The sequence below is a fragment of the Simochromis diagramma genome, unplaced genomic scaffold (genome assembly GCF_900408965.1).
Source record: "Simochromis diagramma unplaced genomic scaffold, fSimDia1.1 OVJJ01000715.1, whole genome shotgun sequence".
In the NCBI taxonomy this organism is placed as follows: domain Eukaryota; kingdom Metazoa; phylum Chordata; class Actinopteri; order Cichliformes; family Cichlidae; genus Simochromis; species Simochromis diagramma.
In genome coordinates this window covers 1316822-1329536 of record NW_024387128.1, presented here as the reverse complement: position 1 = coordinate 1329536, position 12715 = coordinate 1316822, and the positions used below count along the sequence as shown (strand labels likewise).

Below are 12715 nucleotides of genomic sequence, written 5' to 3'. Positions count from 1 at the left end.
AACATCAAAGCAGTGCATTTACGTATTAGGCAACAGAACATTAAACATGAATAGTGAACTGAACAGTCATTCATCTTAAATGTGAGGTAGAAGAGGCAAATGATTAGGAAAAAAACAAACAAAAAAGCTTCCTCAATACTCAACTCAACAAGTAGTCCATTCTGAGTGATTCACTCATTGAACAAATCATTCTTCAGCATCAGTAGACGCCCTTTCAGTGGTTTGTTGTCCTCAAGGCACATCACAACCTTCTGGATAAATGTGAATGTAAGCTCAAGTTTCTTTAGGTATTGTAGGTCTAGTGCATAGATGTACCCAAAGAGCAGGAGAAATGAGTCAGCCAGATTTGTGGGACCATTCACAAGTATTTCATCCTCAACGACAATGCAGATGCTTTCGGGACTGAAGAGGGTTGAATCAGTAGTGTCATCTGTGACAACTGTCAGCAGAGCCACAGGAGTGTCAGTGAGGTCTGGACCATCTGCTGACTGCAAAACAAAAATAATACAAGAATGAGTTCAGCCCCACAAGGACACAAATCATGCTATTGATTAGAGGTGTGAATCTTCATAAGTCGCACGTTTCTTTTAGGATTATAATGTCAACGATTTAATTTGATATTGCGATACATCATGATGCATTACAATAATCTTAATTTGGGTTTGGTTTCAAAACATATGTTTAAATAAATGTTTTCAATAATAAATATATGCCAAGATATTTGTTTTTGTTATTTACCAAACATTTCTCTGACCACAACATGGCACCTCCAAAGAAATAGAACACTTGAATTTTAAAAAGGGAGATGGATTATTATACAAAAAAAATCTGCAGATAAAAACTTTCAACTATTTTCATGTTTTCTGGTTTATGCGTAACAATCTTCTTGCAATCTTATTCAACAATAGTTGATATATGGGAGAAAACAAGTCAGATGAGGACTGTGTTGAACCTCCTTCCTGATATACATCCTGGTTCTCCTTGAGTTCTGAGTGATGTCATATGGTTGATGCTGAGGCCAGTATACTTACATCACAAGTCCTGAATAACGTGGAGGCATCTTCACGCAGGTACACAGGAAGTGCACGAAGGACGAGGGCCTGTCTTGTATTTACATCATGCTGTTCCTAGATGAACATACAATATCTATTAGAATAGTAAGTAACACTAAAAACAAAGTGTTGGATAGCCATGTTCTGATTGTCATTGTTATAGATCAGGGGTGTCCAAACTTTTTGTGTAACGGGCTAAACTTGTCAATCTAGAAGGGTAACCCAAAAAAATCTAAAAATTTTGAATAATTCCGGGCAAAATTCAAAATTTGTCCGGATTTTTGGCCCGAGTGACGTCGAATCAGCACCGCAGTTGGATGGCCCGATTTACATACCCAGCGCAGCTGATACTCACCACAATAATTTACTAAGATTATATGCACTCCTGTTATTAAGTCCAGTTCAGTCTGTTAATGTTAACCGTTTCAAACTAATGTTAATAGGTGTGTTGCTAAGCTTAATAACTTAAATAACAAACTTGAAATTTACCCGTCCTATTTTCCCCTTTATTGTTTTTTTCTCTGTGCTGTAAATCTTCTGTCTAAGAAGAAATCTGAGGCTGCTGTTCTGAAAATGAGCTACCAAAGCTTTTTCTGAATGAATCAATAAAGATCCATTTATGGAAAGCTGTGATGAAGGCAGTTTTGTCTTTAATTATATTCAACAATATAACATATTCGACCACTTTTAAGTGATTTTGTGATCTTTAATACACTAAAGTTAAGGTTATTTACCTAATTTCTAGTAAGTGGTCCTCAGTGAAAAAAGTTTGGACACCCCAGCCTTACAGGTTAGGGAGTATTTGTGATCCGCACAGTCTGCATCAATGATTCTTTCTTAGCCTGGGAGCAGAACACGGCTCTTTATTTTCATTTCATTTCAATTTATCTAGCAAAGATCGATAGGGTCTGGCTTAAAGGTGTCAAGGAGGCACCTCAGTCTGGCTGGTTGAGCCTTGTCGAATTAGCGCGAACAATTTAGCTGAACTTCGTTCATAGCACCGAGTTCGACCAGTGTGTAATGTTAGGCTGAATCAGGCGATGCGTTTTTCCGCAAGCCTTGACTTGTAGAGCTCGCTTAGTGGAATACCCCTCTAAACTGTTAAAAGGATTTCGAGATTATCTCACAACCACACATTTGAGACTACGAAAAAATACAAACATGTGTCTAATTACCATCATGATAACACACATGTTGTTTATTATTGTTCGCTTCATGCTAGCACACACACACACAGCTAAACAGCGTAAACTACTGACTGTGTAACACGGACACTTATTGAAATGAGTATACTCACAATACGCACGTGCATTACCGGCGAATACGACAACCGGTAGAAACGGACAGTAGAAAGTTCAAATGCATGGAGCTAGAACTGCCACCGTCAACTTCCCGGGCAAGAATACAATGCATTATGGGAAATGTTGTCCCCCACGGAAAACCGCCAAAACGTTACACCATTCTAATTTGAAATAACATTACGTATTTGTCACATTCGAAAACTTCTAAAATTACAATTACTTGGATTCGAATTCATTTATAACAAACATTCACTGTGCACAAAGTACGAATATATTTCCAGTAAAAAATAAAAAAAGAATGTTTATCGAAATTAAATTTAAACAAAACAAAAACACGTTAGACTTACCAAATTTAGGGCAATTGATGAAAAAAAATAAGGTGGTGGTCGTGGTGGGTTGAAGTTGGGGACCCTTAATCCACACGGTCTGGCCAAATCTTCCCCGCATCAAGGTAAATTCAAGATGGCTGACTCAGCTTTCCTGAAGGAGCGACAAGACTCCACCCACCTGAACGTCACTAATATATGCTTCTTAAACTTTTTGAGCGTTCCAAATAAATTAGCTAAAAAATATTGAGCCCTATTCAATTAAAGCTGCATAAAAGCCAACAGAGCTCAATACTTTATAGTTTGCTCAACTACAAAACGACATTTGAGTGTTATGAGCTTATTAGTTATGAGCTAGAACAACTGTTAGGGATTACAGTGTGGACTTCATTTCCATTGTCAGTCTGGCTTTTATTGTCTCTTGGCTGACCTCGCTTACATATCTCAGTTTGAACCTTGGGTCCAGGACAGTGGCCATGTCAAGCAACTCTTGTGTTGGTGAGTCACCATACTTTTCATTTAGGTACTCCAGTATTCTCCTCTTGATGTATTTTGAGAGGTCTGTGTCATCATCTTGCTCAGCCAAGATTGAGTTGTTAAATAGGTGGAGTGTTGGTTTTATTAAAGACACACGCACATATTTCTCTCCAGAAAGTGCATCAGTGAATTCAACCAGAGGTCCCAAGGTCTTGTTGATGGCCTCAAGGACATCAATGTCCTGCCATGAGGGGATGAGGTGCCTAGTTCCTTTGTCTTGGGAGAGGACATGGGCAATGGCCTTCTGCTGCTCAAGGACTCTGGAAACCATGGCCTGCCTAGATCCCCATCTGGTTGGACATTCAGTCTTTAAGGAGTGGTCTGGCAGTTTGAGGTCTATCTGTGCCTTTTTCAGCTCTCTCTTTTTTTTCCAACTGAATGAAAAGGTGCTGACCACTTTTTTGCAGACCCCCACTGCACGCTCAATCCTGTGATCTTTCATGGCTCTTTCTATAAAAACATAAAAAATATAAACAAGCATTATCAGGATGAAGATTGTCATTTCCTTGAGTGTGAATGAATAAGAAAAAGTGATGGTAGCTTATTTATGTGTTTGTATAATTCATAGAAAATGTGTATGACTGTGAGAATGAATAAAAGTATCTCTGAATTTAAATCGTTTTTTATTTATTATATTCATTCGAAGCATTATGTTGTATACTTATTGAAAGAAGATCACATTATGCATCATATTCAGTAGGAATTAGGCCTACTCACCTATGGCCAAATGTAATCTGTGCCCAAAGCACTGGAGCCTCATCCAGCCATTCAGTTGTGCAGCCAGTATGACATTTGCAGCGTTGTCTGTGGTTATACAGACGAGTTTACCCTCCTCCAGATCCCACGTAGCCAGTGCTTGTTTCAGACCTGCAGCTATGTTCTGCCCTGTGTGGTCTTCTGGGAAAAATGATGTCTGGAGACATTTCGTTTTCATGTTGAAATCCATGTCAATGAAATGTACCGTGAGGCTCAAATACGCCTCCATGGTGCGGCTTGACCACAAGTCCGTTGTGGTGGCAAAATATTGGGCTGTAGCCACTTCCTTTACGACACCATCATGACACTCATCATATAAAGCGGGAATCGCCACTCGACTAAAATAGTGACGAGATGGCAAGTTATACCGTTTGTCCAAAGTGTTGATTAGTTTCTTAAAGCCAGGGGTGTCCACTGTGTTAATTGAGCAGTGGTCTTTGGCGAGGAAAAACGTTACCGCGTTTGTTATCTCCTTGTGTCTCTGGGAGCTGGTGGGATATTTAGTCGCGTTGTACATGGTAGCATGAATGGAGGTCTGTGAGGATGAAGCATGTGTTGTTGAGGGTTTTTCTCTATGCTCCTTCATTGTTTGATCGTATGTCACTTTGTGAGCGGTCTTCAAATGATTGAATAAATTTGTAGTGTTGCCCTGTGGTGCAGCTACAACACCGTAGCAAAGTTTACACACTATATCGACTTGATCCACGTCGGACTCCTCGAACCCATAATGTTTCCACACCACTGAAGTAGTTTTACCTCGCTTTTCAACCAACGGCATTCTTTCTTTAGCAGCCATTATCCTCTCCTCTCCAAATAACGGCTGCTTAGCTTTCCTCAGGTACTCTTAATTGATGTGACGCGTGTTCGAAACGCAGAGAGGTGCGCTCGATTTGCCACCTCGCGAGAGTAAAGCACGAGGGAGGTGCTAATAATCGGCTCAGTCATTTTTAATGATCGTTGAAAGCCCAGATCGTAATCGTGATTAAAATTCGATTAATTGAGCAGCCCTAGTGGAAAGCCGTGCACAAATTTAAGAATCCACTGACAGCAATATTACGTCATTCCAAAAATAAAAACAATTCTTATTGCTTTTGAAATGAATCGCTACAATCCTTTTAAACACAGGACTTACCAAATTCAAATTCAAATTCAAATTCAAATTTTATTTGTCACGTACACAGTCATACACAGTACGATATGTAGTGAAATGCTTGGACAACTGCTCGTGACCTAAAGAAAACAAAAAAAAGGAAAGGCTATGAATAAGATAGGAAATAAATATGAAAAATTAAAAAGGGTAAATTTAACTAGGAAGGAATAAAATATAAATTAAGGTTAAAAATGAAATAACTGTACAACACAAATTAGAATGAAGGGTAAATTTAACTGGGAAGAATAAGATAAAATATATAAATTAAAGTTGAAAATAAAATAACTGTACAACAAAATACACAATATAGAACTATATAAGAATGTATGAAGAAATCTAAATATAAATAAATATATACACAATAACAGCAGCTGTACAAGTATTAACCGGAAATGAAGAATATAGTGACCAGTGTTGTGCAAAAACAAAGTCCAGAAAGTCCAGTGTGTGTGTAAGAACCATATGTGTGGGTCAGTACTGTGTGGTGGTGTGATTGAGAGACCGTATCGCCTGCGGGAAGAAGCTCCTCCTCAGTCTCTCTGTGTTGGTCTTCAGGGAGCGGAATCGCTTTCCTGACCTCAACAGAGAGAACAGTCTGTTGTTGGGATGGCTGAGGTCCTTCACGATCTTCCTGGCCTTGGTCCAGCACCGCCTGCTGTAGATTAAGTGCAGGTCAGGGAGCTCGGAGCGGATGGTGCGCTCAGCTGACCGCACAACCCTCTGTAGAGCTCGTCTGTCCTGCATGGTGCTGTTCCCGAACCAGGTTAAGATGTTTCCCGCCAGGATGCTCTCTATGGTGCACGAGTAAAAGTTCCTGAGCACCTTGGAGGGCAGTTGGAAGTCTCTCAAGCGTCTGAGGTGGTAGAGACGCTGTCGGGCCTTTTCACCACAGTGTTGATGTGACAGGACCATGACAGGTCCTGCGTGATGTGAACTCCGAGGTATTTGAAGCTGTCCACTCTCTCCACTGGGCACTCGTTGATGACGGGGGTCTGGTAGTTCCTCTCCTGCTTAGTGCTGAAGTCCACTATCAGCTCCTTTGTCTTACTGACGTTTAGAAGGAGGTTGTTCCTCTGGCACCAGTTCTCCAGATTCCTAATCTCCTTCAGGTAGGCCGTCTCGTTGTTATCAGAGATCAGGCCCACCACGACGGTGTCGTCAGCAAACTTGATGATGGTGGTGGAGCTGGTAGTGGCCACACAGTCATATGTGTACAAAGAGTACAGCAGGGGGCTCAGAACACACCCCTGGGGGGCTCCAGTGCTGAGAGTGGTGGAGGCTGAGACATGTCCGCCCATCCTTACTGCCTGTGGTCTGCCAGTTAGGAAGTTGGAGATCCACTGACACATAGATGAGCTGAGTCCCAGATGCTCCAGCTTGGTGGTGAGTGTGGAGGGAATTATGGTGTTAAATGCAGAGCTGTAGTCTATGAAGAGCATTTTAACATAATTCCCCCTTCTAGTGTCCAAGTGAGTGAGTGATGTGTGGAGGAGATGAGAGATGGCATCGTCTGTGGAACGATTTGGACGGTAAGCGAACTGTAGTGGGTCCAGTGTGTCTGGTAGTGAAGAAATGATGAAGTCTCTGACCAGGCGTTCAAAGCACTTCATCACTACTGAGGTGAGGGCTACAGGGCGATAGTCATTGAGAGAAGCAGGGTGGGGTTTCTTCGGGACAGGAACAATGATGGACTCTTTGAAGCATGTGGGGATCACCGACTGAGATAGAGAGATGTTGAATATCTCAGTGAACACAGGAGCTAGCTGGTATGCGCAGTCTCTTAGGATACGACCTGGGATGCCGTCTGGTCCTGCTGCTTTCCTGGTGTTCACTCTCTTGAAGGCTCTCCTTACTTCATGCTCGGAGATGACGAGCACGTTTCCGGTGCTGGCAGTATCTTCCTGTCTGCAGCCGTTAGCGCCGCTAACACTAGCATTGTTGGAGACCTTAGCTGCAGCCTCGAAGCGAGCATAGAAAGTGTTCAGCTCGTCTGCCAGAGTCACGGCCGCGTTCGTCATACCGGTTGTTGGTGCTTTATAGTCCGTTATTGTCCTTAGTCCCCGCCACAGGCTCCTAGAGTCACTCTGTTGGAGTTGTGACTCTAGTTTCCTCCCGTAGCGCTGCTTCGCCTCTTTCACCGCCCTCCGCACGTTATATGACGCGGCTTTGTACGGGTCCATGTCCCCCGTCATGAGTCCCGTGTTGTAGGCAGCGGTGCGGGATCTCAGAGCGTCGCGGATGGTTTTATCCACCCACGGCTTCTGGTTGGGAAACGTTGTGATAGTCTTTGTCTCCACTGGTATCATCCGCTAGTTTCCCGATGAATCCCACAACCGCTTCCGTAAACACGTTGACGTCATCGTCGGAGCTGTTCCTGAACATGCCCCAGTCTGCGTCATCGAGTGCGTCCTGTAACGCGGCCACCGATTGGTCCGTCCAGCGCGCGACCTTCCTCTGAACCGGAACTTCCTGTTTCAGCCTTTGTTTGTATTTTGGCATGAGGAAGATGGCGGCGTGATCAGATTTGCCAAACGGGGGGCGGGATTGTGCCTTGTAGCCGTCCTTGACCGTAGTGTAGCAGTGGTCCAGTGTCCTTTCACCCCTGGTGGGGCAGGTGATGTGTTGATAAAAGTTCGGCGCTGCGCGTTTGAGGTTGGCGCTATTAAAGTCCCCCGTCACAATAAGCGCAGCGTCCCGGTGTTGTGTCTGGTGCTGTGTGAGTGCCTCATGCAGCTCGCATAAGGCGGTGACCGTGTCTGCTTGTGGTGGAATATAAACGGCACTTACAATGACCGATGTAAATTCCCGAGGTAGATAAAAAGGACGACACATGATGGACAGTAGTTCCAGATTTGGTGTGCAGGAGCGTGTGAGAGGAACAACGTTCGCACTGTTGCACCAGTTGTTGTTCACCATTAAACACACGCCGCCTCCCCTTGACTTCCCCGAGTCCCGTGTCCTGTCCATGCGGTGAACCGAGAAGAACTCGGCCGGCTGGATGGCGTGGTCTGGCACCGCTGGGTTCAGCCATGTCTCGGTGAAGCAGAGGAGATTGCAGTCCCGAATGTCTCTCTGGAACTTTATCCTGGCCCTGAGGTCGTCAAGCTTGTTCTCCAGTGACTGGACGTTGGCGAGCAGGATGCTAGGCAGAGGTGTGCGGTGTGCACGAGCTCTCAGCCTGTTCCTGACGCCGGCTCGCTTCCCTCTAGGCCGCCGCCGCTTCCCTTTGTTCTCCCTCGAGATCTCACTCGGCCAGCTCGGATCCGGAGTTAAAAACTTCGAATTGTGAGTACATTGTATACCAATAGAAACAAGAGTGTCACTGTCATACCTAATGTACCCAATGGTGATGATTTTGCCGATTTAGAAACACTGAAAACTAACTTAAAAAACAAAGACAAAGAAAAAGTGGTCGGAGCAGTCGTGACGGCAGCCGACCTCACCGGCGCCATCTTATTATCATCTAATATGGTCAGCGTCCTAGGTAGGTGAATTTCTTCTAAGCCATTGTAATCTGGAGAAGCTCACCTTGTATTTACTCTCAGTAAAGAATTTTATAGCGCTTTTACTCCTAGTCTTGCAGGCCTGCTTTTAAATCATCAACACACAAAATATCACCCCCAGAGGGATGATACCTGGCAGGTTTTTCCTAAGTGCACTGTTACAAAAAAAACATATTAGGCCTTGTTAAGGATATGTCTAAATATATATAAATAAACCTGTCTTTCTCTTACAAAAAGAAAACAAATCAAACCTAACTGGCAGAATCAGCCTGGTACTAAAACAAAAAACCCCCAAATCTGCCAGAAATCACAGGAAAAGTTTTGCTTTCTGGTGACGCAACATGCTGTAGGGATTAGAACCTGCCATGCAGTGCTGCAGTCACTGCTTCTGTTCATTTTCCCCACATCATATTTACTGGTTGCCCACAAGTGCTCCAGAATATCACACAATTCTGGAAAGTCTGGGGCCAACCACCTGCTAAATACACAGAGAAATTTTCCCCTTTTTTTATTAGCAGCTGCACAGTTCACGCAACATAAATGTTCACCATTAAACACTTCCTAAACACTTCATGGCAGTGTTTCATGACTGGAATCTGAATTTCTTCCCCAGGTCTGTGCTTTTTACACTCATTTTTCATTTTCACAGACCCAATCATTTCATTTAGCTTTTCTCCTTTTTTTTTTTCTCCAAAAGTAAACGTGTAACATGTTGTCATGTATTTCACAAAACAAGTTTGTCCTTATGTATTCAGAGTGTATATCTGGGTGCATGCTTCACCCATACATCAGAAACATGAAACTCATTTCAACCCTCTGCTACATCTTATTCACTTGTTTTATAATCCAGTCATCTTTCTCTGATCTAGTAACAATCAACTAATTTGCATATCAGCTCATAACCCACTAAGTTGATAGGACAACAGAAATGCATGTTCAAAATATTATCTCAAAAGAGAATTTGGTTCATACAGTAAATTACTGGTGCTGCACCAATCAAGCAGAAAGCATCTCATAATTTACTATATTAACAACTAAATGTATTGTCTGATCACTGGTTGTTCAAACCAGAATCTCTCTTTTTTTCCCTTTCAAAAAAGTTCAACTGTTGTCCTGCAAGCTGGAGAGTTAATTGTCAGCAGTTGATACACTCAGCGTTTGATAACAAGTGCCTTTTAAATTTACACTATTTTAACACTGATGAGAGATAACAAGCTGATCTTCATTGCATGTGTGTGTGTTAGTAGGCAGGTTTAATGGATGTGTGTGCAGTGGAGCTGCAGATTCAGCAGGGCATGTCCTTAAAGCTGCCTTTCCTTCACATTTCTCTGTTTATGTGTGTTTGTGTGCATTTTATTTTTACCGTTGTTGCGATCCTACGGACTCTTTCTCAACCTCCACAAGACAGTCGGCCACAGTTTTCCAACCCAATTTTCATGTGCTCTCACATTAACAACAACAGCCTTCCTTTTTCCTCCATGCTCCCACTTCTCACAGCTTCTGTCTCTCTCCCACATCTGCAGCAGTTCACGGTTGTTGGGTGTCAGAGACCCAGGGGGCCGTTCTTCTTCAGCTTTGCCTTTTGTCTTTCACTCTTTTCAGTCTCTTCCTTTGCCAGTTCAACTCCCAGTATGGCAAATGTGAAACTCAGACAGCCTTCTCAAGTCCATTCACACACAGTGATGTTGCTGGTGAACCTCTCAGGTTGTGATCGGGAGCGCATGCTTCCATCCACTATGGAACTTGGTAAATGCTGCTGAACCCTTGAAGGTTTAGGGTTTAGGTCAGTGCTGCGTTCTGTTCACCTTGTTGACTCTTGAAGTTGACGCCTTTGCTCTCGAACTGCGTTTTGTCTTCAGGGAGAGATTTTTTTTTTTTTTTTTGCCTGTCCCATTTGGTTCTTTAGCCATCAGAATTGTTGTCTGAAGACCAACAAGGATACCCAATGGATTTACTTTGCCAAATGGATCATCGTGGCATTGCTGTATTGGTCCATTTGATCGACCTTTGTTTTTATTATTTATTTTATTTTATTTTTAGTTGTTACAGACGGGACAGACATGAGTGAGGGATAGGAAAGGGAGAGAGAAAGAGGAAGGAAAAGAAAAACAGAAGGGGAGAGGGACAGTGAGAAAGGGGGGGGGGGGGGAAATCTCCTGGATCACCTGTTGAGAGAAAAAGGATAGAAAACAAGCAAAAAAAACCAAAGCAACATACTAAACACAACACCGTCGCATTAATCTAGCTAAGTGTGAACAGCAGTAAATACTAAATATTCAATGTTGTTGTGCAGCACGCAGGACAGACAGCGCACAATGTGCTTTGAAGTAGCAGCCGAGAAAGGTGTAATCTAAGTCTACGAACAGTGAACACCCGTGTGCACACCTGTGTGGATCAGCGCGCTTGTATTCAAATGGTTTCCACATGTAATGGTCTGCAAGAGGATGTAGCGAGCCATAGCTCTCAGGGAGAGATTGATTGTCCTCGAAGCTTGTTGTTCAGGTTAAAATGTACATGAAGTGAAGCTGTGAAATATTCAGCCAAAACGTGGGTGGGTGTGGTTCCAATTGTTAATCTTTCATTTTTCTCTGGCCACTCTGCTTGTGGAGGACGTTGATCCAGTTCCGTAGCCACCTGTACTAACTCACTAAAACATTTATTTAATATCATTTTCATCACTGCTCATTAACACTTTCCCTCTCTTATTCTTCTATCTACATTTTAACACATCTCTTTCCATCACTCTCGGTTATACACACACCCACAGCACTTCTTACACACACACACACACACACACACACACACACACACACACACACACACACACACACACTTCTCTTTACTGCATTCCTCAGTCCAACGTCACCCATTACCTCCCATGGCCTCACTGTGTTAACATTCCACATGCATGAAAACTGGTGACAGGAGTGCTCTTACTATAGTAAAGTGAGAAAGTGATATTACTATAACTAGTGTGACATTAAACATAAATATGTGATTAATACACAGAAGGTTACTTTTAAAATGTATTCCATTACAGATTACAGAATACATGCCCCAAAATGTATTCTGTAACGTATTCCGCTACGTTACTCAATGACAGTAACGTATTCTGAATACTTTGGATTACTTAACATATTATCATGCTTTTTACAACTACGTGAATGTACTATTGCTGTGTGATTTATCACTATTACTGAAGGTCCGAACATAACATGTAAAGGGACCTCTGACTAATACGGTTTTGTGTCGGGCTCGTAGCTGAAAAATAGCTTTACTTTGTTGTCTGGGTCAACTCTGCTTGCAAGAGACAGAGAGAGGCGCTGAAAGGCTGCTCCAAAGGAACTTATTGTTTCAGAGGAAAACACGAACACAGTGTACAGTCGAGTCTTAATAGCTTACTTACAACTGGGCTCGTCAGGCACTCTTCTTGGCTGCAGTGGTTATTATTATATTTACATGCTTCCAGCTTCCGTTTCTGCTCGATGATAACTCTACTTTTTCACTCTCCTTTTTCTCCCTCCTCGCGCTCACAGACACATAACGGGTATGGAGTCCATTCTCCCTGCAGCACGGACTACACTGCCCATGAAGCTACATTCTGCATTCTGCCTATTAGCTTAGCACAACAACAACAAAAAGGCGCTCTCTCACCCAGGAAACACACAGAGCGAGAGCATCACCCTGTAACCATGGCAACCGTAACGCTGCCGCCTGGAACTACAGCACGTAGCTGTCAAACAAAACCCAAACAATTCTGACCCGCCACAACATGAAACAGGGAAGTACCGCCGTGCAATCCATTTATTTCAACAAAGTAACTGTATTCTAAATACCAGTTTTTTAAACGGTAATTGTAACAGGATACAGTTACTCATATTTTGTATTTTAAATACGTAACAGCGGTACATGTATTCCGTTACTCCCCAACACTGTTAATACATGAGAAAAGAAATCTGCCACCACACTAACAAACAGAAGAAAGGTTTCTATTCCAGTAAAAGTGAAATACTGAAGCTTATATTGTAATTCAATTAAAAGCTATATACAGTTTGACTTTGCCATTAGATATAAACTGGCATGAAGCACT

The 12715-nt window shown here is 42.7% G+C and overlaps 1 protein-coding gene across 1 annotated transcript; it reads right to left on the bottom strand.

Moving 5' to 3' along the window:
• Nucleotides 1–3052: 3052 nt before the first annotated feature.
• On the bottom strand, nt 3053–4489 carry LOC120743471 (E3 SUMO-protein ligase ZBED1-like). The gene is made up of 2 exons (XM_040047112.1): nt 3934–4489; nt 3053–3666 (listed from the first exon to the last, which is right to left on the bottom strand). Exons 1-2 carry the CDS (start codon nt 4487–4489, stop codon nt 3053–3055), a joined length of 1170 nt encoding a protein of 389 aa, XP_039903046.1.
• Nucleotides 4490–12715: the final 8226 nt, after the last annotated feature.

Coding starts and splice junctions, on each gene's coding strand:
- LOC120743471 (XM_040047112.1), bottom strand. CDS start 4,489: ATGTACAACGCGACTAAATATCCCACCAGCTCCCAGAGACACAAGGAG. Junction 3,667..3,933: donor CAGATTACATTTGGCCATAG/GTGAGTAGGCCT, acceptor ATGTTTTTATAG/AAAGAGCCATGAAAGATCAC.